General features: G+C 44.3%; 2 protein-coding genes across 2 annotated transcripts; one reads left to right on the top strand and one right to left on the bottom strand.

Annotated features, from left to right (window-relative positions):
- Window positions 1–730: 730 nt before the first annotated feature.
- Window positions 731–2782, top strand: LOC307080876 (ras-related protein Rab-8B; the record flags this gene model as incomplete). Its single annotated transcript, XM_079743833.1, has 8 exons — window positions 731–854; window positions 970–1030; window positions 1231–1291; window positions 1401–1478; window positions 1585–1674; window positions 1759–1824; window positions 1937–1987; window positions 2111–2782. 8 exons carry the CDS (start codon window positions 731–733, stop codon window positions 2195–2197), a joined length of 618 nt encoding a protein of 205 aa, XP_079599959.1. The 3' UTR covers window positions 2198–2782.
- Window positions 2783–3135: 353 nt separating this feature from the next.
- trpm1b (transient receptor potential cation channel, subfamily M, member 1b) lies at window positions 3136–21831 on the bottom strand (the record flags this gene model as incomplete). The annotated part of the gene is made up of 27 exons (XM_079742865.1): window positions 3136–4627; window positions 4749–4881; window positions 5122–5327; window positions 5429–5573; window positions 5678–5698; window positions 6308–6500; window positions 6982–7233; window positions 7352–7480; window positions 7601–7732; window positions 7826–7957; window positions 8235–8463; window positions 8667–8956; window positions 9114–9143; window positions 9246–9386; window positions 9513–9563; window positions 9671–9805; window positions 10232–10399; window positions 10581–10681; window positions 10837–10909; window positions 12628–12751; window positions 12845–13019; window positions 13746–13917; window positions 14036–14160; window positions 14471–14684; window positions 14884–15079; window positions 15696–15772; window positions 21778–21831. The coding sequence occupies 27 exons, from the start codon at window positions 21829–21831 to the stop codon at window positions 3136–3138; spliced, it is 5190 nt and encodes a 1729-aa protein (XP_079598991.1).
- Between the last annotated feature and the right edge of the window lie 6039 nt (window positions 21832–27870).

Raw genomic sequence — 27870 nt, 5'->3', positions numbered from 1 at the left:
GCAGATCCACTAGGAGGTGGGTCTAGACTAAACCATAACGTGGTGCATATTTGTGGAATTATTGTTATTACTGACCTAGTAATGCACCAACGTATGTAAGTACGTTTTTTTTTCTATGTATCGTTTAACTAGGGGCTATTGTCGAATATAATGTATTTAATGATTTGATTTTTGTTGTTTAGGAATTATATTGACGTGTTTTTACACTTTCAAAAATGCAATAGCTGTATCTCTATCTCGGAGATATATATATATATATATATATATATATATATATATATATATATATATATATATATATATATATCCAGGGTGCGATTTGCCGGTGGGGATGGTGGGGATTATCCCCCCTCTGGTTTACACGTCCTACCCTCTGCTGAATTGTTTTTATCCTCGGTGGGGATAAAAATTATCCCCCCCCACCCAAAGTATTTTCACCATTACATCGTAATAATTAACAACCAAAATACACAGGGTCCGTCTTCATTTTGAAACATTTTTAAATGTTTCTCAAAATTATCCCCCCTCTGGTTTTTTCACAAATCGCACCCTGTATATATCCCTATTTAGATATTTATAGAGGTCCCTCTGTGAACTACATAGACCAGGGTGCGACGGGCCCTGACGTGACGTCACGTGTTCGCCGGTGGCTCTGAGCGACAGCTGGTGAGGATCTCCAGACAGGGGGATTCCGGTGTATCAACCCCGTTATTAATGCATAGGTGTTTCAATGGCGAAAACATATGACTACCTGTTCAAGCTGTTGCTCATCGGGGACAGCGGAGTGGGGAAGACGTGTCTCCTGTTCAGGTTCAGCGAGGACGCGTTCAACACCACGTTCATATCAACCATAGGTGGGTCTACAGTGAAATACTGTAGCATCGATCGTCAATGGCTGTGTCACACAACAGAGGTATTCACATGCAATGATTTAACGCACGTGTTTTGTGGTGTCCGATTGCAATGCAGGTATTGATTTTAAGATCCGAACAATAGAACTGAATGGGAAGAGAGTGAAGCTCCAGATTTGGTAAGTGGCAATGTCTTTCCCTGATTAGCCTGCAATTTGAATGTAAATACAGAGAAAGGGCTTTCGTCTCGACGTCCTTATGTTTAGTATTTTTTTTTGTCGTATGCTCTTATCGTATTATTACTCAGACTGTGGTCCAGTCTGAATACAAATTATTCATTTTGAATTAAAACTGCATGCATTCAAATTGTCGCTCAAAGGGACACTGCAGGCCAGGAGCGGTTCAGAACTATCACCACAGCGTACTACAGAGGAGCCATGGTGAGACGCACACTTATATGATCAGTCTCACACTAATATTCCATTATATTGTGGTTATGAAATGGCTGTGTGTGTGTTGTGAAAAACCCATATTCCTCTCTCCACACAGGGCATAATGCTGGTGTATGACATCTGCAACGAGAAGTCTTTTGAAAACATAAAGAACTGGATAAGAAATATTGAAGAGGTACACGCTTCAATAACGGGGTATATCATACCCTTTGAGGGTCAATTAAACCCAAATCTTATCTGTTGAGTGCTTTAATACACTTCTATACTTGTTGTCCCCGAAGCATGCATCCTCAGATGTAGAGAAGATGATTCTGGGCAACAAGTGTGACATAAGTGACCGGAGACAAGTGTCCAAAGACAGGGGGGAGAAGGTGAGTAGAATCGCTACTTTAGATCCAGCTTTAGTGTAAGTAAGCAATGTTACTAATGTAGTATTTATTTTGTATTTTACAAAGCTGGCTATTGATTACGGAATTAAGTTCTTGGAAACCAGTGCCAAGTCCAGTTTAAACGTAGAGGAGGTAAGTGGTTTTTTTTTATAATTACAGTATTCCCCTACATTTTTCTGAATATTTGATCTTGTCAAATACTTTATGCCCAATTTCTTTGTCATATAATTTCTTTTCACTCTAGGCTTTTTATACAATAGCCAGAGACATCCTGCAGAATCTTAGCACAAAGACGGTAAGCACGAATTATGGATAGATAGTTTTATATTTATGTGAATTAAGGCTTGGTAGTTTTCTTTAAATTAATCCTATTTGCTACTCTTTTTCTTCTCCTCTTCTGTTTGTTCTCTTCTGGTAGACCGAAGCATCAGGAGCGGAAGGTTCGCTCAAAATCACAGAAAAGAAGTCAAGGAGGATGAAGTTTTTCAAGTGCGCTCTTCTCTAAAGGACTCGTCCGATGGTGACTGCTCTGGAGCAACCGGTTTGTTTTTGGGGATGGTTCCTACTTCTAAACCCCCTTTGGGTAACAGCTTGGGTATTCTCCTTCCCTGAAGACCACAGCGGGCTCTGCCTTGTGTCTCTATCCTGAGAAGTATTGTAAAAAAAAAAAAGATACAAGAGAAACCTGCACACAAGATAACCTCCAGTCTGCGGAGAGAGATAGTCACATATAGTCAGCCTGCAGCGTTTGATTGCAGGAGACCGGGTTAAGAAGGCATGAATGGCCACTGATTTCTAGATGCGGTTGCAATTGCAAAAAAAAAGAAAATCATGCTTTTTTTGTCTCATAAGCTGCTATTGTTGTTGTTTCGAGATAAGAGCAAGGAAAGTCTCTGTATGCTTTGGGATCGTGGGATCTTATGGCTAAAGTCTACATGTAACTGGTCGTCCATGGTATTATTCATATAGGAGGCAGATATGTGGGACATAGGTTGACTTCTGTATGCTTATTATGTATACAGGTTTCATGTTATATGAATATGAATGTTCAAATATTTAAACAATAGGTTTTTATTTATGTGTTTATAGAAAGTAGTGTGCCAATCGTGTGTTGGTATTAAACCATAAACGTTTACATATCAACACAAATAAATGGGCTGCGCATTATTTATTTTATTTTATTTCAACTTGTATTGTATACATTCATACATTTAACTTAAATTGCCAACATTCACATCAAAGTACTTTGCACAGCTGTAATGGTCGAAATTTCACACTAAAATGTTTCAGTAAAGATGTTAAATGTGACTTTTAACAAGCGTGGTATTTCATTTTGCAATAACATATTTATGATACTGACTGAGCTGTGGTGTTGATGTTAATTAAAAGTCGTGTTTCTTTGATTGTCATACTGCTTCCTGCTGCCTTGTTTCGGTGTGACTTTCACTCGGGCGCTGTTTGCTCCGGTTCCACCCCCTCCGATTCTTTATTCTCCTGGCTTTCTGTGTCGCCACTTTTGACCTCCATTGATTCAGAGGCCTCCACCTTATCAGCTCCGTCTTTCACCACGTGCTCATCTGCACTCCTCAGTAGTTCTTCCTCTCCTTCTCCACGTTGCAGAGTATCAGTCAAAACGAGAGACGCCCCAGCAATGTCCGTCAGACTGCTTGAGACTCTTGACTTGAAGGGCACAGTCAAGCCCCTGGCCTCCATGTCTCCTGTATTCCAGCTCCATGACCGTTGGGATGGCAACTCCGCCTCATCCGCTACCCTCAGACTGGGAGGCGGTTCCTTTCCACACAGATTGGTTTCTGAAGCGGATCCTGCTGTGTCTGAAGGTGTCCCGTCACTAGGAGGCTCCTGGTCCGGTCCGGCTGCGCTAGGTTCTTCAAGTGCCTGGGGAACGTCAAGCTTCTGGGCCGGAGTCGGGACCATTGGGGGTATATGCTCAGAGAGACTGAGGGTGTTGACAGCAAGCAAGCTGTCAACCGGCTGCAGTTGGACATCTTCCGTAAACCGTTCCACCAGCGACTTGGTGTCCAACGGTTGCAGTAACTCATGACCCTCGCCCCCCTGGATAAGGTCCAAGCCGCTCGAAGCCCTCCTTGTTCTAATTGACTTCCGTGGGCTTTCCCTTGGCAAACATCTCAATGATTTAGTCCTCTGGGGAGAAGAAGAGGTGGGTTGCCAGGGTTGTGCCTTCTGTGTAGTTTGAGCGTCTTGCACTGATTCTGTCGTATCTGGGGCAATGTTTACTATGCTCATAGCCCTCTTGGGACCTGTTCTCTGTTCTTCAGAGGGATATTGTCTTAAGGATTTGGCCCTTTTGGCACTGGTCGGGATAATTTTAAGTTTATCCATCTCTGGACGCAGTTTGGGCAGTGACTTGGCCAGTGGGTAGCTAGCATCTGGTGTCAAATCAGACGAACTGTGGGCGACACTTTCTTGACTTCCTTCTCCGGATGAGGACTTTTGCTCACACGGTGATATGAGGATATCCACACAGGAGCTTGTTCGAACCCTCTCTGGCCCGCTGACGTCCAACGTGGGGCCGTACTCCTTGGGGCTGATGGAGCTGGCTGACTGTCGCAGGCTCCTCTGCCTCTCCAGCCCTGTCTTCCCCACCTCCTCCGCTTCCTTCTGCTTGGCTGCCGTCTCCTCCAGGTCCATGTGGAAGCGGTAGAGGCTGTAGCCGTCTGCGCTGTTGATGCTACTCTGGCGCATCAGGGAGGAGGGGTCCCCCACCGAGGAGTTGCGTGAGTACGTGCGAGTCAGTTCCCCTCGGTCCACGCCTGCCAGTTTCTCTAGGGCCGTTGCCATTCGCCCGTGAATTTCCTCAAGTTGGGCCAGGCGCAGATCCACCGTCTGCAGGGTAGCCTTCATGGTATTCTCCCTCTCGTTCACCTCCTCCAGACGCATGGACATGTTCTCAACTCTGGCAGGGACAGCCGGGAAAGGTTTGAGGATAATATGTACTGTAAATCTACAACCGTAGAATATACATCTGAACAGGCCTTCACTAAGCCATCCAAGTGTGATTAAATGGTATCCCTTACCGATTGGAGGTAACCTTAATGCGCTCATCGCTGGAGGACTGCTGCTCATCTTCCTTCTCACGGAAATATTCCTCCACACACTGTTCCTCGAACTCGTACAGACTCTTAAGCTCCTCTGGGTTCAGCCTCAGCTCTGTCGGGAATTAACCGGGGCAAGGATTAGGGTTAGGAAGCAGAAAAGGATCTATTGGCCCCAAATGATAGATGGACTGCATTCATATAGTGCTTTTCTAACCTCTGACTACTCAAAGCTCTTAAAGTTTAATTCCTCACATTCACACACTCCGGAGCGGTAAGGCCAGGTTAGGCGGTCTTACTCGGCGACGGATCGAGGATCAAAACTATCAGTGAGTGTCTCTGGACCAATACTCACTGAGTCCTCTGTCCTTCTCGTCCAGCTCCCCCTCCGCCTTCTTCTTGGCACATCGTCGGAACAGCCTGTTGAAGACGATGTAGAGGTGGCTGAATATGATGAGTGGAGGGGGCAGGATGGGCCGGTCATGGAAGGTCATGATCAGCTGATATCTCTGAAACTTCCACACCTGGTTGGAGATGGACTTCACCTCCATGAAGGTGTTGCTGTTGGAAATAAAAGGTCAGAGGTCAGTCAGCACAAACAAGGCATCAACGTGTGCTTATCGTACATCACAGTGCACAATAGTGGAGCATGAAAGGCCTACTTGAAGACAGCGATGAGCAGGTTGACCAGAAGGATATTGGCGACCAGGAGGTAGCCTGCCATGAGGGCAGGGGTGAGCCAGGCACCAGGGATGCACGGTGGGAGCTTCTTACCGTCCTCATCGTACAAGTGTTCACCACAGGGTGCTGTGGAGGAAGATGGTGGGTGTTGATGAAGAGCCGAAAGTATGGGAATGTTTCATCAATGTGTTTAGCTGCACATTTGAGTACCGCAACCAGTCAATACTCACGATTGATTTCCATAGCGTAGACTTGAGGATATTCCAGAAAAGCACAATAAAAAACGAGTAGAGGGAAAGCGTTACAACTTAGCGTTTAACTTTTGACAATGAGTTATTTTTAGTCATTAAACTTCTGTTACGAGATTTTATCCAACATTTTTGTAAGATTTACTACTAACTATTTAGTACTATCTTTGTCTATCTAAAATTCTTAGTCCTTATAATTGAGTGACCTAGATGGAGTGTCTGAACTGTTACTATAGCTTAATTTAAGTATTTTGTTAAATCTATTGAATTAAAGACTTTTCTATTGATAAATGCAGCCATCTTTTTTTAATAACTTTTAGCTTTGTTTGTAATCCCGGCTTTTAATTTGTAGAATTTATCTAACATTCACCTTTACAGAAAAAGCACGGTTAACTAAAAATTTGGCAGATGATCATCAATTTACAAATTAAACACATTATTTGAGTACTTAATATGAGTACTTCCATTAGAAATTAGATTAAAGCTGCTCTTTCAGGAGGCCACAAACAAATGCAATGACTTATAATCAAATCTATTGCCACTTATTTGCAGAAAGCAGCGAACACAGCACGGGACTGATCATCTGCCCAGAGTGAGGAAACAGAATCTTACTATGAATTCTAGTCTTACGGTCTATCGAGTCCGCAAAAACCTCCCCATAAATCATCCAATAGGGCATGTAGAAGATGTTCCTGGCCAGCCTCCAGGTGGGCTCCTCGTCGGGGTGGAGGATGGCCTGCCGCGACACGCCGAAGCTCATCAGCACCACCAGCATGATCACCACGAAGTACATCATGTCAATCATCTGCAAGAACCAATGAACAGGCAGGATCACCACGAATTACATCATGTCAATCATCTGCAAGAACCAATGAACAGGCAGGACCACCACGAAGTACATCATGTCAATCATCTGCAAGAACCAATGAAAAGGCAGGACCACCACGAAGTACATCATGTCAATCATCTGCAAGAACCAATGAACAGGCAGGATCACCATGAAGTACATCATGTCAATCATCTGGAAGCACCAATGAACAGGCAGGATCATCACAAAGTACATCATGTCAATCATCTGCAAGAACCAATGAACATGTCATTTTGTGGAAGATTCTTCATGTCATTATTTTTGGGTCATGCGTACTATGTATTAGGTATATATGTCTGAATTAAGTACTTGTCCACAAAATTCAGTTTAGCAAGTTTGAAATAATGCATAAGGAGCAGGATGAAAAGAGACAGCCTGTCAACCACACTCACCAGTATGATTTGGAAGGCACACTTACCATTTTTCCTATCATCATGACGTAAGGGCCCAGGTATTTGTTGACGCCAAAGATGTCGAGCACGCGGATGTACCAGAAGATGATGTCGATACAGTAGATGACCCGGCCATAGCCCAGGTACGGCTCATGCTGTAGCCTGAGCATGAGGCCCATCAGGAAAGTAATGATGGCCGCCAGGTCCGTGATGTTCCAGTACTCCTCAAGCCAAACGTTGATCTTCTGCTTCAGCTTCCCCGGCTCTGACATCAGGATCTAGGGAGAAGGGAAGTGACAACATGAGATATATATATTATTATAAAAATGTCTATAAATACTTCTAAATGATTCTGTATTGGTTGATAAATGAAGATTTTTATGTTTTGTGCCCTACCTGCCGGACTTTCTCGGTGCCCAGTGTGAGGATGTAAGAGATGACGATCCACTCCTGCAGAGAGGGCCATCTCTCCATCTTCACCAGGATGATGTAGTTGTACAGCATCAGGTACACCAGATAGGCGATCTACCAGGTAGAAAGCATTCACAAGCCAATCATTATCACCCATGAGTAGTCACGATTGGCTCCGCAGAGAACTGGGTTAAGTCTGGTACATTCAGCTGAACAGGGAGAAGGCCAACATACCGTGTTGAACCAGAACTTGGTGAAGGGCGCGTCGTAGAACTCAAAGTAGCGTTTTCCGATGGGGATCTTGCGGACATTAGTGCTTCCCTCTTCTTCATCTCCTTTCCGAGACATGGTGTCATTGTTGGCGTCCTGGAAAGCACACGAAAGGAGTGAGTATGTCTGTCCCTGTACTGGTGGTTCATGATTTGAGGGCATGAGGAGTGGTCGGGTGGGGATACAGACCTGTCTGGACTTGTTGTCATCGTCCTTGTCCTTCCCGGCTTCTCCTACGACCGGGGCTTGGTAAGACGTGTCATCGCCGACACGGAAGTCCAAGAGCATAATCAGAGGAGGGAACATGATTCCCAGAATGACCTTAGTGGATCAGAAAAATGGCACTCTTACAACTAATGACAAATACATAACAACAGTGATGAAATGAAATATTGCTAATGCAGTCGGTTCTAGCTCTAGCATGGCATTAACAATGCCGGTAACAGGATTTTGAATTCCCCCCTTGCACAATCCATCCTGTCCAGTCCACCATTGTATATATTTACAATGGAGTCTACAAGCAATGCCATCATGTGTGGAATACTGTGTTGAAGCTTGTTATTTTTTAGGCGTTGTATGGTTATGCATTTCTCGTCACCTTGAGACCAGGGTTTTTGCCGATTCTCAGGCAGCCCATCCACATGTCTGTCAGCAACATCTGGCTACAGGTGTGAGCGATGAAGTCTCGTTGCTTGGCAGCCACCGCCAGCTTCAGGCAGGTGGAGTTACTCCAGTTGATGAGCTCGTAGGTGAGCAGCTTCATGGCCACCTGCTCGTCGTGCTTGTAGGACTGATCCAACAGTTCGTAGGCCAGCTGTCCAAATTCTCTGCAGGAGAGGACAGTGTCAACCAAGATGTAGTCAACAGATCATACAGGAAGAGAGGAATTTAGCTGCATTGAACCTAACTGAGATGTGATGAAGCACAATATATCATAAGTACTGAGAATAATATTAACCCATTAAATAACCCATCAAAAGTAATTCACTTGCAATGCCCTATGCTGTTATTGATAGAACGGAAGACTAACTTTGAGTTGTTCTCCAGGTCTTGAGAGATGTCGTCCACCAGCTCACTCTCAGAGGACTCGTGGGCCATGGCTTTGTAGAGTTTGCAGGCCACCAGCGCCTTGGCCATGGCCTCCTCTCCCCTCTGCCAGAGGAACAGCGCCATCTTCTGGCGCTTCATCAGCACTGCCCACACCATCATTTCGTGGAAAGGGAACTTGAAGCGACACACCTCGGGGTCGTCCACGTCGATTTCCACCTCGTCCTCTTTCTTTTTCTTGCCCTTCTTCTTACCCTTTCGAGGTTCATCGTCCTGATAAAATCAATCAAGTTGATGGTTAGAGGTACATCATAAGAAGTAAAAAATCTGCAGTCAAAACAAAAGTCTGAGAGGGTTTTCATTTACAGTCTGCTTAATGACCCATTGGTCGTTGTCCCATTGGACAACGACCAATGGGAAGATGCCTCACCTCCATTCCGAGGAGTTTCAGAGCTTTAGGCTGTAAAGAGAGAAATACAACAGATTAGGTGACTCAATAGGCATAACTTGTTTACTATTACAATGTAATTTCATGTCTGTATATCCCCCTGCTGTCCCGTACCCGTTTCAGCCCATAAAGAGTGTTGTAGAGGTTGCGAAAAGCCTTGCGGGTGTAGTTGCTCCTGTATGCTCCACCCATGAGAAACTCCAGCACCAAGCCAATGTCAATCAATGTAATCTGGTAATCTGGAGGAAGGTTTCCCTGCAGGACACAGCACAGCACAACCACATGAATAAGATGATTCACTTTGGGAAGGCTGGTAGCATCATCAGCGGAGTCTTGGAAAATCGCAAGAAGAAATGGCAACATGATGAATATGCATATCACCTTTTTGACATCTCTGACCACAACATGCAGGGTATTAGCTGGACCCAGTTTCTGTATGGTACACAAAATGGGCAAAATGAGAACTAAAACATGATTTTAATAATTTTTGAAGATGGACTCATGCCTTCTCATTTCTGTGCTGTATTTCTGTTATGCACCGTATTATATAGCTCCTCTAGTCTGGGAATGGTGAGGAAGTGGTGAATATTGACTCCGTTCTCCAGGAGCAGCTTGACAAAGTCCACTCTGTCAAGGACCAGAGCATCCATCATGGCCTGCTCCAGGGAATTCACCTAACACACACAGAGTCACTGCTTTACTCACAGTCAGGTGGAAGACAGGTCAGGGGCCACTTACATGTTGTACATGAGTAAAACATGTCAGGGACCACTCACATTTTATACATGAGTAAAACATGTCAGGGGCCACTCACCCTTCACTCATGGTTTTCACACCCTTTCAGTGATGTGAAAACAAATATGTAATGTCAAATAAAGCAGTACGAAAATAATGAATATGTTAGAGAATGAATAATACAAATATTTATATAAATATATACATACATATGTATATATATGTGTAGGTATTTTGTGCAACAAAGGAAATACAAATGTAGGAGTTCATTCACATTCCCAGTTGGTATATTAGTCTTAACAGTAATCAAACACACACATCGTTTTAACCTCTTACAAAGTTGTGTGTTTTCACGTTTTTCTCACCCAGCGAATGATTTCCAGCTTCCTGGGGTCGGTCTCCTCGGGGGGCTCCGGTTTGGCCTTGCCCTTCCCCTTCCCCTTCTTGCCCCTGGCTTTGTTGCGGGGTCCGCTGACCGGGCTCTTGGGCTTATCCAATGCTAACATCGAACAGTTGGCCACGGCTCCAGCAGGCTGTCCAAGCAAGACGAATTAATTAGTATATCATGTTATATGTTTTAATTAAAGTCTGTTTTGGATATTGTAGTGTAAAAAAAGTATGTTTTGTGAGGTATTTGTAACACAATCAACCTTAAGTGAGCAGTAGCACATTGCCGCATTCCTTGTAAGTGGAGGGAAATTGAATGCGACTCACTGGTAAATTGTGCCCATAAACAAAGATTTGATTGCGGGCGATATCTACTCTGTTCCAGGCCAGCGCCAGACTCAGCTGGTCAGGGGCGGACGCATTGGTGCCTTCCCACCGATACAGGGACAAAGAGGGAGAGAGCAAAAGAGAGATATAGCATGATTGGGAGAGAGAGAGTGGGTTGGAAGAGAGTGAGAGTTAAATAAAAAGCTGAAGCGAAGCGACAAGGACAAACCTCAGAGTTGATGCGTTGTAAATATACCTTTTAACAATGCAGTAAGAATGGCCATTTCAATGTCCTGCTGATCCTCTGAACCCATCCGGAAGACAGTAATCTACATGTTTTACAGAAGAACAGAAGGTTTGACATGCACACACAAGGAAACATGTACTGATGGCTGACAGAAGGAAGAAAATAGAGTTGGAAAATTAATAGGATATCAACAATATGTGGGATGACCAGTGAACACATCCAGATGCTAAACGCTGATGCAGGAGTTGGCCCAGTGGGAGGATAGAGGAACATGGACTCATAACTTCTGGTTTGATATTTGAGGAAGGCTTATAATAGTACGCTATTGTAACGGACTGGACCACCATATCCAGCAGACTTAAAACCAAGCGGCCATCACATGTGCAACTGTGGCAAATAGGATTAGGTGGGCATGAATCTGTGGCCGAGTGCCAAAGGTTTTTCGAGCAGCGGTCTTGGGATGCGTTAATAATGAGCGGCCTATGCATTAGCACACAGCGGATGAACACTGAAAGCCTGTTTCAGACTCCGGGGTCTGCTCTCTGTACCCTGGTAAATAGGGAAGCTTGTGTAAATGTAAGCTAGTAATTCAGTTAAACGCATCAAATTGTTTGCGAAGCACCGCAGAGGACTTTTTATTCTGTGCTTTTACTCATCTGGCCCAGCTGTTGGCTTGACATGCACTTAGGATGAAGGGATTATATCTGGGCGCAGACTGTGACACTGAACCACCTGTAAGTAAGTCATGGTACTTTGAATCAACAGCATGCAATATAAACAGCCTCTTAAACAACTATTAGAAGTAAAAGCCCCCCCTCCAAACCCTGTCTGGCACTCTGTCTGCCGTTAGTGACCCTAAATGTTACCAAAAAGACTTTCAGCAACAATAGGCCTCTTACAAAAAACTATTAAAAACTGAAAGAGGCAAAGTTGTTTATCTGCCGGGGAGTATCAGAGCATTTGTCTGTGTAATACATTGGGGATAGAGGACACAGACACTTTCAATCCTTTTTGTTTAAAGGCTTGCGTTCTGGGGACTTAGTTGGCTTAGCGGGGAGCATAAGTATGAGGAGTAGCAAGAACCTCCTGGACGAGGATTAGAGAGCCAGTATCCTCTCTCTCCTCCATCGTGTGGGTTACACAGACTCCCTTTGAGGCTGCATGAGCCCAGCCACTGCTCTGCTTAGCAGGTGGCTGCGGTCGCTTATCTCTCCTCCACCGATGTATGGCGTTGGCAGATTAAAGGGCAGTTGGTCTCAGGCATTACAAACTACTAATCACGACACTTAGCGTAAGAGGAAGGTGCTTTCTATGTGCAAAGTAGTAGAGGCACCGCTGCAGTGTGTATATGTTATCGTTGTCTGGCCCCCCAGCACTTTGAGGAATCGCTCCAGGGGTCATGGGTAATCGGACAAATGTGGTGACACTTTTACCCGCATTCCCTCTCAGAGAGCTGGGTATTTAAAACGGTTTGTAAGTTGCAAGTTCAAGGATTTTCACAGGGCGAGTGAGAGCCTTTCAGATAACATATTACAGCTGATGATCCATAGAGTGAGTCTCTTTATAGTGCAGTTTGACTGAGGGATGACCAACTGCACATGAATGATATAAGGAAATGGAATGTGGGGTGTTTTATTATTTCGGAAGCTTGTTGGACACGAGACAGATGAAGTGAATAGAATGAATGACAATGGGGACAATGGTTTTACAACATTTATTGATCTTTAATGACACACATCACAGGAACATATCGGATGATGTGCTTGACTAGATAACTTCTTTACTTATCCCTTTACTCACCAGCTCCCTCTTCTTCATGCACTCCATGACCATCAGCAGGATCTGCTGGGACTGACTCTTGCTGTAGTTGAAGGTTTTCTGGATGGTCACCAGCAGCTGGTCTCTGACATCATCACTGACCATTCTGAGAGTGAAACAAGTTTCCCGGTTAGATGTCACAGTCCAGAAGACATGGAGGATGACTCACAACATGTGAATGGTCTCAGGACTTCCTCACCCTTCATCCTCTGAGTGTTTGTGCGCAAAGGAGATGATGTCAGAAGCCCGTCCACTGCCGTCGCACACCACCACGGGGATGGGAGGGTCGTCTCTCAGGCTCTCCAGGGCGATGGAGATAACGTTGGGCCCTCCTTCCACGATCAGACACACCACGGGGACGCCCTGGCCCAGGCCTGCTCAGGTCCAGAAGAAACTGAATCAGTCATCATTCACATGCCCGTCTTTCTCACGGTCTACCCCGCATACACCCTTCGATCTACCATCCATCCCTCCATACATCCACACATCCATCCATCCATCCATCCATCCATCCATCCATCCATCCATCCCTCCATAAATCCACCCATCCTTCCTTCCATCCATCCATCCATCCATCCATCCATCCATCCATCCATCCATCCATCCATCCATCCAAACATCCATCCATCCATCCACCCATCTATCTACACAAACATCCATCCATCCAGCCACAATAACAAGCCATCATTTTCCAGAATGACACAAGACATGGTGGGCACCGGGCAGTGATACTCCCGTGGGGGACGGAGGAGCCATGGAGGCCCGAGGGAGTGGGGTCAGGGGTGACAGCTGAGCGTCCCTTTGCTGTCCCTGCCTTATTGGATGCCCCAGGCATAGGATGACAAAGGGAAACTCAAAGGTCACAGAGGCCATCCAGATCTCCATCCACATCTACACAGTGTGTGTGTGTGTGTGTGTGTGTGTGTGTGTGTGTGTGTGTGTGTGTGTGTGTGTGTGTGTGTGTGTGTGTGTGTGTGTGTTTGAGAGAGGGAGAGAGAGAGAGAGCAAGAGAGCCCCGAACCAAAAACATATATGTCCGATCATCATGAAGACGGTAATGGAGGAGTGTTGCCGTTGCTCCTGGGCATCTGTCCACTTACGAGTGTTAATCTTCTGCAGGGAGATGTGCTTCTCGAGCTGCCGCCGAAGCTTGACCTCTGACCCGTACTTCCCGCAGGTGCCGTTGTCGGTCAAGATGAAGTGGGAGTGGCTGTTGTTCAGCACCGCCAGCTTGCTCAGTGGGTTAGCCATCGTCTGGTACGGTTTGGTTACCTGGTAGAAGAAAACAACAAACTGGAGTTGAACTTGTGACTGAATGTTAATTAATGCTAACCAATGCAAATGCAGTAAAGATGCAAGGCTATGCATTCTGAATGAACGTTATGCTTACGTCTTTTCCAATGAGGTCCTCTTTGTTCTCCAGGATGCCCCAGGGAGCGATTCCTATAGCACACACCTTTCCCCGGGACTTGGAGGAGTGGTCCTTCAAGGCATCTCCCACGTGGCGAATCACTCCTGCATTACAAACAGACACAACCAGAGGCCTGAGCAACCAGGGCCCAAGCAACCAGGGGCCTGAGCCACCAGCAGGTCTCCACGAACACTGATGAAGCTGCTCTAATTACAACCCCACGTAAGCCCTGTGACAATGGGGCCCGGTCAAATCCTCTTTTCGACATCGCAGAGTATGCGTTACGCAATGCAAATTTAGAAGCAACGATTAATCTTCTAATAAGATTGGAAATGGTCATTTGTTAAGTGAGCATTAGGGAGCATCAGGGGGCGTTTGGTGTGAAGGGGCTTAAGGGACGGGTCGGGTTCCTACCGGTGTTGACTCCACCCGTGAAGATCCAGGCGCCGGTGGTGACCGCCGCCTTGATCAGGCCTTTACCGAACACCTGCTTGAGTTTGGGCTGCAGGTCGAAGTTCTGCAGGCCACCGTGCACGGAGATGAGGAGGGTGGGCAGCTCCAGCGCCCAGTCCTTCACCATCAGGTGCAGCAGGTTGTCCGGCTTGGTGTCGTAGGCTACGCGGATGTACTGAACGGGGACAAAGCGGGGACGTGTGTTAGATCGAGCTCAGATGTCATCCTGGTTCAACCTGTGTGTATGTGCGTGTGTGTGTTGGGGGGGCTAGGTTTTGGGTTAGTGGGGGTGGGGGCAGTGTTGCCAGATAGGGCCAGAGATATCTGGCCTAATCTGGCAACACTGTGGTGGGGGGTTCTACCATGAAACTCACCATGGCCTTGTTGACGAAGCCGCCGCCCTGGAACTCTGTGGTGCCGTATGCGTCGGTGGGGTAGGTCCGGGTGTGTTTGGCCACGGACCACTTCTCCTGGGGGACGTCCAGGTGCACCAGCTGGTTGTCTTCGGCTGGCTTGCTGTTCACTGCCCCGGGGGACACGTGCGCCGCCACCAGCTGGCCACAGGCACATCTGAAGGGAAAACGGAACAGAAGGAAACATGGCTGCTTTTAGAACGGGGGGCCGTCTCGGAGGCTGTCTCGGAGGCCATTTTGGAGGCCAATTTGGAGACCATCTTGGCTCTGGGGGCAAAAGGCTAGCTCAGGGTGTAAGCTGTGGTTCTGGAACCGTGACACAAATTTTCCACCAATCACACTGTTGAACAGGATGATTGGTGGAAAATGTGTTGAAAATTTGTGGAAAAATTGGTGGTTCCAGGAGAGAGAACCACCGGGGCAATGTCAGTTGGGGCCGCATCAGAGCAGTAAGAAGAATTTAATGCAGATCAAAGGAGAGGCCTTAAAATATCCCTTTAGGCACAGACAAATAGATAGAGCTGTGTTCTTATTTAAACGTGCTTTGCTATTTTAAGTTGGTGCTTGAAGTTAAGTTATTACTTTAGGATTTGAATTTAATAAATGTAAAGAGAAAATAAAGAATGATTAAATTCATTTGCAATAGTCAAAGTAAAAGTAAAAATAACAGTCCTGTTTCTGTTTGTTCTTGCCTGTTTATTAATTAACCTTCAACCTACTTCTACTTGAATCTAGGTGAAGATAATTAAGAGAATAGGAGAATAGTATTTTACCTGGTGGGATCCTTGGTGGGTAAAATGGTGCTGCATTCTCGCTTCTGGAAGATCCTCTCTATCCACGCCTTTTGAGCCTGAAAAAAAAGTGTGTATATATAGTAAATGAATAATTTGTGAACATGTGACTTTAAGTTACTATAAGTGGGCATTGGTTAAGATACATATAATTAACATCTTAAACAGCTAAACATTTAAATAGGACTTTCCTTCCCATAAAGGCTGCAGACTAAATCATGTAATTAAGTTTCACAAGAATGAAAAGCGTGTGGAGTTCAAGCCAGACAGGTTGGATACATTTGTTCGAATACAATTTGACCATAATCTAATTATCTGGTTTAAATTACTTTCCCTGAGATCAGCTCAAAATAGTTATTCTATAAGTCAATGAATGTGTTTGAGTATTTAAAAGAAAAAAAGGTTCAACCCTAAAAACAAAGGTTCAACAGAAGAAAAGTTATTTTTTCTTTTGAGATAAATCTACCACTGGATTATTCAATACATGTTGAAAACTGTGAAGAGATAAAGTACCTACATTATAATAATACCAACATCGTAATAAAACCAACAACAGCAAAAATAACTTGGCTGAGCAAGTTTTCTCCCGCTAACACTAAACTTTTCTTACTGGATTTTCCTGAACAGGCACACATGGATCTGCAGACTAATGCCTAAAACCATCCCAGTGGTCCATCCACTGCAAACAGCACTAATCCTAAAATGCAGTCCCTCTGTAACTAAATAACCTTTTAAGAGCAACCCATCACATAGGTCCACTTACATACGATCTTCCAATCCGATCTGACGGGCATAGTCGAAGGATAAGCCCAGCGGTCGACCTGTGGAAAGCTCTACCCTCTGAAATGTTCCTCTTGTTCCTCAAGCTCCCGATGGCAGAGACAGACGCAGAGACAGAGACCGGCAGCAGCTCTCCCGCTCCTGTGAGCACTGCGCCCAGTGGGCCAGCTAACAAGACTCCACGAAGCTCACCACACTTGAAACTTCACCACTTTATGAAGGCTGCTTATTGTGGTGATCATGTGAGCAGTCTCATGACTCCAGTTCAAGGTAATCCTCCCGGAGTCCCATGACCTCCTTCTCTTTGCCCACTGGGTATTTCATCCTTCACTTGAACAAGGCACAATAAATCGACTTTGATACACGGCCTCTAAGCTCCCAATTTGTTTTGTGTGTGTGTTCTCTACACACCCAGGGAATGGTCGCAGCCCTGGACAGGACCCACGCTCCAGAGACAGAGGTGAAGATCCAGTCCAACATTACACGACAGCCACACCAAAATTAACACAATAAAATCAGTCTAGAGAAGCGGCCAAACTTAAAATTTAGGAAATGTCCACCCACTACGAATACTTAGATTTCAACTCCTATTTGCATAATTGAGAGAATTGGTGTCTGGCATTCTTTTGGACGGTTGTCTTGGTAACACAAAACACTTCTCCAGTTGGGGTCTAAGGTCAGACGACACTAATTGCAGTTAATCTCTGTTTCTAGGCAGGCTGATTTTGGTGGAAGAAACTTGCAGATGTCTAGATAACCATTTGATGTAGTATTGGTTTGGCTCATCTCATCCAAATACACTTTTCAGAATGTAGGCCAATGGTCAGGGCATCTAAAATGAAATGGAACGGTGTACGCAACTGTTAACTTATCTATAGCCCCATTCATATGAGTTAGAATGCAGTCACTTGGGGCATTTCAATTAAAGGAACCAAGAATCATTTACTGAAGATAGAATGGGATGAGCCAGAGACAGAGAGAAATAGAGATCACAGATAACAGTTGTTAGTCCTGTAACGTTATATATGATCATACACAATACTCAGAATGGGACAAACTGAGATTTGATCGCAGAGGGACAGAGAGTGGGAGAGAGGGGGAGAGAGTGGGAGAGAGGGGGATAGAGTGGGAGAGAGTGGGAGAGAGTGGGATAGAGGGGGAGAGAGGGGGATAGAGTGGGAGAGAGGGGGAGAGAGTGGGAGAGAGGGGGAGAGAGGGGGATAGAGTGGGAGAGAGTGGGATAGAGGGGGAGAGAGGGGGAGATAGGGGGAGATAGAGGGAGAGAGGGGAAGAGGGGGCTGGACGCTCCCGCCGTTCCCTACTCTTGATTGGAACAACGCACGTGGATCTAATTATATCCAAATTAAACAAAAGAGCGTTTCCACCACGGCTTGGCCAATGTGATGCCGTTACTTCAGCTTTCTTAAACTCATTATGCACAGCAATTAAAACACAAATCCAGTAAGCAATCAGCTTCCCCGTTAGGCCTCTGTTGGCCTTTGGGCCCTTTCCAAACCCCGGGAGAAGCAGCCTAGAGCAGCAGCACAGTTTAACAGGATTTGATGCAAGCTTACAACCAATTAACCACATTTGTACTGTTTCCACAGCAGTTTGACGTAAATAAAAAAGAAATCTTTCAGTTATAATAATTGTAGGCTACTTCATAGTGGACCTATAGGCCTACACATATGAGTCGGCCTAAATGATCGAACAACTGCAGCACATCCCCCACAATAAATTAAGTTATCTTAATTATCCCTGTACGTAGGCTTATTACGGTACTTTTTCATTAAATTGTCCCTCTGTGTTTAATGCACATGGTTACTATCTGACATTCCTCCACATAAAAGCCGTCCTTGTGTGAAAACTAAATCACATGGCTTGTCCCCGGGCATTGGGTCTTGAGTATAGCTTGTTACCATAGCAATGTGAGGGTGACTCACATTGGATTCACTATGGATAGAGAAAAAACACTATTTTATGGAATGCTAGAGAAACTGTTGATCTAACTGTTGAGACTTGTTGATTTTGCTTTGAGGATCTGCTTGTCCGTTGTACTTTTGATTTTTTCTAGGACCAACGTGTTGTTGATAATGTGCATGTTAGAGTGCTTTTGTTTCGAAAAAAAACTAATGTGTAACTCTTGGTGAATATTGCAAGAGTGATGCCCTACATATATAAAAAGATTTGGGGAGGAGTGAGGGGGGAGGGGACCTGTTTGGAATTTAATGTCACTAAGGGGTGAAGATAAAAGCTACTAATTGCTTGGCTTTGGTGGTGAATGGGTTAGGATTTAACGCATTGTGACAGGAAGAATAGTTGTCGCCGTTTGTGAAACTTTTAAACTCATGGTGAATTCCAGTGCGGGCTGCATAATCTTCAACATATTCTCAGTGCGATAGAAATGATTCAGATTTAAAAAAGTGATCTAGAGTTTAGGGGGGGGGGGGGGGGGAATGTACATTAATCCTGCAAACTGACTTTAGTCCTACTACTTTAACGAGTTTCTAAAAGGCGGCCATTGTCTTCCTTGGTTTGGAAATCCAGTTGGCGATCACATGGGCAGCACAACATGTCCCGCATTAGGGCTGGGAGACGGAGGAGTCATGAGACATGGTTTAGAGCGCCGGTTTCTCTCCAGATGCGTCGGTCCTCGAGGTTGTTTTCGGGCGTCTTAATAGAAACACAGCCACACTTGGAACAAGTAGAGCTACACTTAAAGCTCACAGCTGGGGGCCACCGTCTCATTATACTCATCGATTCTTGTTCATTTGCTGGCGTGAAAGCCAGATAATAATCCCCCAAATAATAATCCCCTTTTTTTTCGGAAAGGAATCAGTTTTAATAAAATAATTCTTGAGTAATTGTTTTGTTGATTATTCTAAACTAGAGAGGTATTAAAAAGTACAACAATACTTCCGGGCCGAACTGTGGGCCAAGTTCCCATTGCTCAGTGGGGTATTTCACATAAAACCGGAATGAGTATTCATATATGATTCTTATTCTGTGATTTTTTTTCCACTTTCCAATAAGTGAGAACAGTCAGTTGAACACTGAGGGGTACATAATGACTTTGAGAGAAGCAAACAGATTATAACCGTACAAAAACACTCATTTCATTCAAGCTATAAAAATATATATCTTGATATAGATTATTATTATAGATTTATTAAACTTAAAATAGGCAAACCAGGAGTTAGCTTGAGAAGCTAGACTGAGATACATCAAGACTGTTAGCAGATCAAAGCCTCGTCAACCGCCAACGACGAGTGGAAGTGACAACGAAAAGCTGGATGGAGGAGTGCGTCCTTTATCGTGTTAGGAGGACAATGGCTCTGCTCGCCAGGCTGTGATCAAACAGTGTGTATGGACACATCACTGGTAGGGAAATACATATGCAAGCATCTTCTAGTCTACTACAACTATTCTTAAAGAGAAGAGACTTTATGTGTTTTTTTGTCTTAAAAATACATTAAATGTAATAGCAAAACTTTTAAAATTTTTAATATGTAAGTTTAATACTAGCATTTGGTTGATATATTTACAATTGTTATGTCTGCATTCTTTATCTTAGTTTCAGTGACACAAAATTCATCCAAAGTGTCTGACTAGCAAAAGGGTAAATGTAATGGATAATGAACTCCCGTCTGCTCTGTTCTCCTGTATGAAAAGCTATTTCTGGCCTCTATTATTGGGAATCTGTGTACACATCAGCAAGCTCTTCAGATTTCCATTTCAGCCACTAACCCCCACTTACCCCCACTAACCCCTTCTACCACGGAGCAGATGAATGGACACAGATGGCCGTCTCTAGGAGACAGGGACAGTACAGGACATTTCAGAACACAAGTCTTTCTGGCTGTCAACAACACAGTGACAGTGAAATGTGTTAATCACATGAAAGCAGACACTAGAGAGAAAACATCGCCTTGTTTAATCTGACCCAGCGGACTCGGGTTTCCCATATTGACCATTATGGGGGATTACTGGCTGGAGTGGAACCAGTGGTACTGGGAGCTCCTCTTCTGGCTCTTCTACACTTCCTGGCAGGGTGCCTGCTGGCAAACTGCCTGCTATTCAGTCATTCATCACAGGGGGTTCCCAAAGGGCTTCATGCTGGGACCCACCTGTGACCTAACAAATATCTTTTATCTCTTCACTTCTTCCATCCCCTTGTCTTCAAAACATAATAATAATAATAATAATAATCACAAGACTGTATATTTTAGAAGAAGAAAGAAGATGTTCACACTGTGGTTTGTGGCATCCCTCCACCCACTTGGTCCTGCCCTGACCCACTTACGGGTTCCAACAGAGAGTTTGGAAACCACTGAGTTAGCAGGAACTTTTATCCTCAAAGAGAATGACATATAATTTTAATACACGTAAATAATGATAATGTAAAGAGTCCCAATTTGATACATGTAAATAATGAACACGTAAAGAGTTCCCACTCAGACACATGTCAATAAGCAACTAGTTTAGAGTTCCCATTCCTGTACATGTAAAGAATTCCCATTCCCGTACATGTAAAGAATTCCCATTCAGTTAAATGTAAAGAAACCCCATTCCGATACATGTAAAGAATTCCCACTCGGATATTTTTTACTGAGGAGCAGTGAGTACCCATGGTCTGGGGGCAGTGGGGATCGAACCCAGACGAACCCCCTACACACCCTCCTCTCCCCATACTGTCTCTCTCCACAGGATTGAGAGGTCCTCTTGACAGACATGGCAGCGTGGGGGCAGCTAGCTTCGGGTTAGCAGCCGCTGCTTTGACTGTATCTTCCTTACATGAGATGAACACACTCTGGTTTGGTGACCTAGTAGGCCTGCTAACATATGCCTCTTTAGGAATCTTCAGAATGGCTGGTTAGGACCTTAGAGTAATATAGTTATTATAGTTATAGTTATATGTATCCCGAAGTCCAAGTTCTAGCATGCACATAATGAGTTCTGATAAAGTACAGGTTTTGAAATTCATAAGATAAGAGGGACATTCTATGAATAGCTGAGGATGTTTCAGTTTACCTGTTTAATGCATGTAGTAAGTATCATTCATAAGGTTTCTTGCAGAGTTTCTCCCTTCTATACAATGCGTTTACCATGGCATTTGCAAAAAGTTCAAACTTCTTTTGGCAGGTATGAACAACATTAGGTGTAAAGGCAAAGATACAGGTTAGGGTAACGGTTCTGTAGAGGTCAAGGAAAAGGTAAAGGCACTGTAAAAGTACAGTTAAATTGAGCAGATTGGCTCGGGCGTTAACTGTGTCTCAGCGCTTACCTTCTGCGAGCCAGATGTGGTGCGCTTGAGCGATGGCCTTTTGGTGGGGTCCATGTCGTAGCGTAGGGGTAGCTGTGGTGTCTCACACAGACATCATGGACCGGCCACAGGAGCCTGGCACACCTGCACTGGTCAGGTGTGAGGTTCAGCAAGGATGATCTCGGTCAGAAGAACAGCTCTGGGTGCACCCCCTGTTGTTTAACAGAGAGAGAGAGAGAGAGAGAGAGAGACTCCCCAGCTGCTTCCACAGCTCCAGTCAGAAAAGTGAGCAAAGTTTGTGCATGGTGGGGTGAATCCTCTCCTCTCTCCTCTGCGCAGCTTTGCGGCGACTGATGAGGCCAGAGATCCCAGTGAGGGATCTAAAATCACTTGATAACACTTGACACATGAATCCCTCTTCTCTGCCTGGCCGTCCGTAATCGGGGCTTAGCACAGCCAGCTCTTGGAAGCCTAGGCATCTAATGGATGCAGATTTAATAAATGGTTATTGAAGGTAAATCTACTTTGGCACCCCCCCCCCCCCCCCCCCCCCCCCCCCCCCCCCCCCCCCCACCCCCCGCCCACCACCACCACCACCACCACCACCACCACCACCACCACCACCACCACCACAACCACAACCACCATTTCCTGGATGGACCGCAGAACATCAGCCCCTCAGGTGGCCTGGCCCACCCGGTGAAGGCTTGGTCTGATGGGCCGATGTCTGGGGGAGAGAACCAGAAACCTCAGAGATGATCTGTGTTCTGGAGAGTACAGTAGGATCAGGGCTCACGGGTTCAGTGGACTCAGTTCTGGGTCTAGAGTCAATAGAGGGGCAAAGGGGTTTTGGTTTCCTAATGGCGCTATTGAAAATAGATTTATTTAGCTGCCCTGATGTTATTTTAATCTGAATGTAGTCTTGATTGACTACATTGACTACATGATGAAGGAATCATCAGTACTGATGATTATTTAACATTTTAATATTAGTCTTGAGTTTTCGGCATGCATAATCTTTAGGACATAATGGGAAAACACAGTTACATAATACTTGAAAAAGAATGGTGAATTACAGCTGTAAACTAATGCCTCGTGATATATTAATGGGCCTTATTTAAAAAATGTAATATTATATTAAAATATATAAAATGACAACAACATTTCTAACTTAAGATAAACAATGTATACAACTGATTAAAATAAAACACAGCATCATAGGCGTCAACTACAGAATGCACAACCATGCAGTAACTATTTATTTTTTATTTAATTTTTTTTATCAGAAAGAGGTAGGCCTACCACCACTATCTATTAACACAATTTGGTCCCATAGGAGACCCAACTTTCGTTCAGGCTGCACAAAATGAAGGTATAATGACTCCCCCTGCTGGACATAAAAACATTATCACATAAAATGGGGAAATAGGGATCTCTTGACCTTGCTGTCTATTTCAAGTCTGAATGCTATTTATTTTCTACCTATATATATATATATATATATAGGAACGCAAGACAGAAATGAAATTGAAAATTTTAAATTTTATCTTTTATATATGCTGTTCCCATTTATTGGGAGTATAGTTTGCATTAAATGATACTTAAGAAAAACATTGCGTCACTATGAATAAACTAACCTCTATGAAATGAATAAATCTCATAATGAAAGAGGATAACTACCTATTCTCATATAATTGGTAAAATACTGCTCCCAAGTGGATACAGTGTAGACCTACATCTGTCGGCACCCACTTCAAGTAATTTATAAAAATATATATAAACTAAACTAAACAATAATACCACATGTTTTTAAAAGTTTATGTGAGTAGGCTACGACATTTTCCAACCAATCCAATCCCTCCAATCCCCAGTTCCAGTGAATTAAAAAGAAAAAAAAGATATCAAAATTATTGAATGCATTAGATGTTGTAACTTTAATTGCAAAATATTTGTTTCAGGAACGTTGCTTTAAAATATATGGCGTTTAGACACACACACACACACACACACACACACACACACACACACACACACACACAAACACACACACAAACACACACTCACAAACGTGCAGATGGCGTGTGCGTGACCCTCTTGTTCTTATAAACAGGAGTGCTCCTGAGTGCTGTGGGATTAACACTACCAAGTCACTATCACACCTGAGAGTAGACTCAAGTGTTTTTAAGACTTAACTCCCACAAGTATCCTCACCAGGGACAGGGCTGAATGGGCGTGACTCGCGGAAATACTCATCACGTTTAACCGCTTTATTAGTCTTCTTTTCAATCATTCATTACCCCCGTTGTTTCCATCAAGTTAATCCAGTTCCTGAAAGAGTTGAACTAATCTCGAATCCGAGCAAAGATTCTTATTCAAAAACTAGATTGAATACGGCCTCTCGTCAGAGCTGTGAACTCTGTAATGTCTCCTCTCTTACCACGGAGGAACTTGTCAAAACAATGTTAGCGTCCTTCAACTGTGCTGAACGAGGGTACTTTCCTGAGGGTACCAGGAAAAAGGTCTGTTTCTAGGGATCAGTCATGAGAGTAGAAGGGCTGTTTCTGAGGATCAGTCATGAGAGTAGAAGGGCTGTTTCTGAGAATAAGCCATGAGAGGAGAAGGGCTGTTTCTTTTTGTCTACTCCGATATAAGGGCGCAGCAGGCTCCTGGGAGGCCGATCTCATCTCCCGGGTGGAGCTCAAGCGCTGAGGCGCATGCACAGTCAACACGAGAACCTTGAGTACATGCAATAAGATCAGATATCACTTTACTTTCGGATTTGTTCTGCAAATTTTCCTGCGTCACAAGTGTCGTATTCAGACAGACGTGAGGCCAGAGCCCTCGTTACAAGAGTGACTTTGAGGAGAGGGATAGGTGTTCCCTTTAGAGACAATGCCATGAATGCCCTGAGCACACCCGCACACACATGCACGTACACACACACAAACGCACACACATGCACACACACACACACTTGCACATGCGCGCACACCCACACACACCCACGCACACGCATACACACACACACACACACACACACACACACACACACACACACACACACACACACACAGAAACACACACTAACACAAACACTGTTGCTCTCTGCGCTAGGCTAGGCTGGCGGGACATCAGGGAAGCAGTGCTCCTGGAAACCTTGCCCGTGGGAGAGAGGCATTTGATGAATGTGTCTCTTGGCACGCAGCTTCATGTCTGCAGAGGGCAGCAGTACAGGTCCTTAGCCTACGTTCCAGCGCAAAGAGTGACTGCCAGCTACATGTCTGCAATACAGGTCCTTACCCTACGCTCCACTTCTAAGAGAGACTGCAACCTACATGTCTGCAGTACAGGGTTTCGCCCTACGCTCCACTGCTAGAAGGAGAGAGACCAGCTGCGATGACCTGGGCCCGTTCAGAAGGTCAAGAGGGAATCCGTATGTTGCCTTGTGCGTCTGTAAAACAACAGCCCTCACAACCTGCAGGAAGTCACACTTGCCTCCCATCCTGAGCAGAACAGACATTTCACAATGCGCTTTGCCCAACTCTCTCGCACTTCTCCTGTTGGTGAGAAAAAGTGTCATCAGGAAAAAAATATTTGCTGTGTCAGATCAGGGTCAGTCAATTTATCTAGTCCCTCTCTCTCTTTCTATCTCTCTCTGTCTACCTCTCTCTGTCTATCGGTCTCTCTCTCTCTCTCTCTCTCTCGTTCTCTCTCTCTCTCTCTCTCTCTCTCGCTCTCAGCTAAGCACACAGTTCCAAGAGGATGTGTGAGCCAGGTTTAGGTTCCCTGTTCCTATTTATTTTCTCATCACAGTGCAAGAGAGTGTTTCAAAGGGAGAAATAATTTACCCTCCCTCGCCAAACTAATGGGATATACAGATAGCGGTTAATAAATGTATTTATAAATGTATTTATTAGTCATTTCATAAATGCACACACACACACAAAACGCACATACACACGCACACACAGTTAGTTGGTTAATGATCTAAATTATGAACAAAAAGGGGATGTGAAATCCTAAATTATGAACCAAAGAGGATGTGTAAGTCCTCTTTGGTGTAGGTTTAGGAGCCCTGTTTGCCTATTTATTTTCTTATCAAAACTAATGGGATATACAGATTGCGGCTAATAAATGTATTTATTTACCGTTTCATAAACGCACACACACAAACGCACACACACACACGCACGCACACACACACACACACACACACACACACACACACACACACAAACACACAAGCTGGCATGCCCACACTCACATTGGGTTGACCAGCCCAGCAGTGTGGCTGCTTAACACATTATTGAGTACTACACACAAGTCCATACTTTCCACAAGCTGTTTTCTGTCCGAAGCTTATTGTATAATGAACTATAAATATATGACTGCTTCATAACGTCAATACACACTGTTTATTTACAAGAGGAGGTGCAAACTATCCACTACAACACACATGTTTGGTAGCATTGGCGCTCATGTTTATTGGTTAGTAATAAACATGTGGTTAATAATCCAAATTATGAACAAAATCTCGCTCTAAATGACATTCACGTCTGTGTATATAATTTAAATAAACTGTTACGTCTGAAGGAACAGGTTGTTTGGTGTAAATAGAGGAAGAAGGCTATAAATTCACTCGGCTTCTAGTTTGACGCAGAGTATTGATCTAGTCCAGACACGACGGAAACGCTAACTTCTATGACTTGATATATGGCTGACAGGATGGACGAAGGAGATTTTACTTTGTTGCTGTAAAGGTTATACCTTTTAATTCACTAGTAGTATGTCGTGCAGATAGAAATATGAGGCGGTAAGGAGGCTAAGCTATCCATGGATATTATATCAGTTGGTTCATATCTATTACTACCAGTCAAATAATATCCGCCCTGCTGAATCGTTGATTCTGACCACGCTACCCTCAGCACCATCAGCGTCTGTAACTCTATAGGATGTGGTGCGTGAGCAGAAGGGTGACGTTGAACAATGATGCGAAACGTAGTGCGTAACTAAGTAGTAAACAGTTAAAAAGGGCGTTGCCTCTTTTAACTAGATAGCAATAATAAACCATTTCCTGTAGGCGTTTACATGTTCCATGCAATCCCTTTTTTGCAATAGGCCTACCACACGAAATGTTGCATCAAAAGACAGGAAATAAACGCCCTCGCACACACACACATACATTCTTCCACACACACGCACGCACGCACACACACACGCACACACACACACACACACACACACACACACACACACACACACACACACACACACACACACACACACACACACACAAACACACACTCACTCACTCACAAACACGAACAGACAAAAGTAAATACCCTCAGAAGTTTAATTTCAAGAATGCACTTCACGTGTTGCATCTGGCATTTCGCATTTCTTTATTATATGAGTAAATCCGGGACATATATCTATATATATGTGCTTGGATACGTCATTCTGGCCAACTAACATATATATATATATATATATATATATATATATATATATATATATATATATATATATATATATATATATATATATATATATATATATATATATACATGTTAGTTGGGCAGAATGACCTATCCAAGCAAAGACTAGTTAAAGATATGCACTACTTATGTATACTTGGCGCAAAGACGTTGGTCGACGAGCTTTTGCTGACCTATATACTTCCACAGGCACGGTGTCCTCGAGCTCAACCCGTCCGACCGTTCCAAAGAGGAATCTCCCGGTGTACACAGCAGCACATAGCAACAGCAACCCCCCCCCCCCCCCCCCCCCCCCCTCTCTCTCTCTGGAACTATGCAGACGGACTAAAAAAACCCACCGCAGTTCCAGTTTGGGTTAACAGTTGAAGCCAGGGCTGGGGGAGGGCGCATGTTTAATATATTGCTTATAGTGCGTTTAGTAGCTTTCCTACACTACGTCGCATGTGTTTCAGTGAATAATGTGGGAATTTCAATGTAACTCACAATGTTGTCTTTACGTTGGGATTAGACTGATCTGACCGTGCAACAAATAGGCTGCCCGCTTTAAAAAAAAGAGGGCGTCATCGTTTCAAACAACAGTTGCAGTGCATCAGTAACATGCTGATAATTGATAAAT

This window comes from Pollachius pollachius, assembly GCF_949987615.1.
Source record: "Pollachius pollachius genome assembly, chromosome: 9".
NCBI lineage: Eukaryota > Metazoa > Chordata > Actinopteri > Gadiformes > Gadidae > Pollachius > Pollachius pollachius.
Note: the sequence above shows the minus strand (reverse complement) of the source record. Positions and strands in the feature narration are given on the sequence as shown.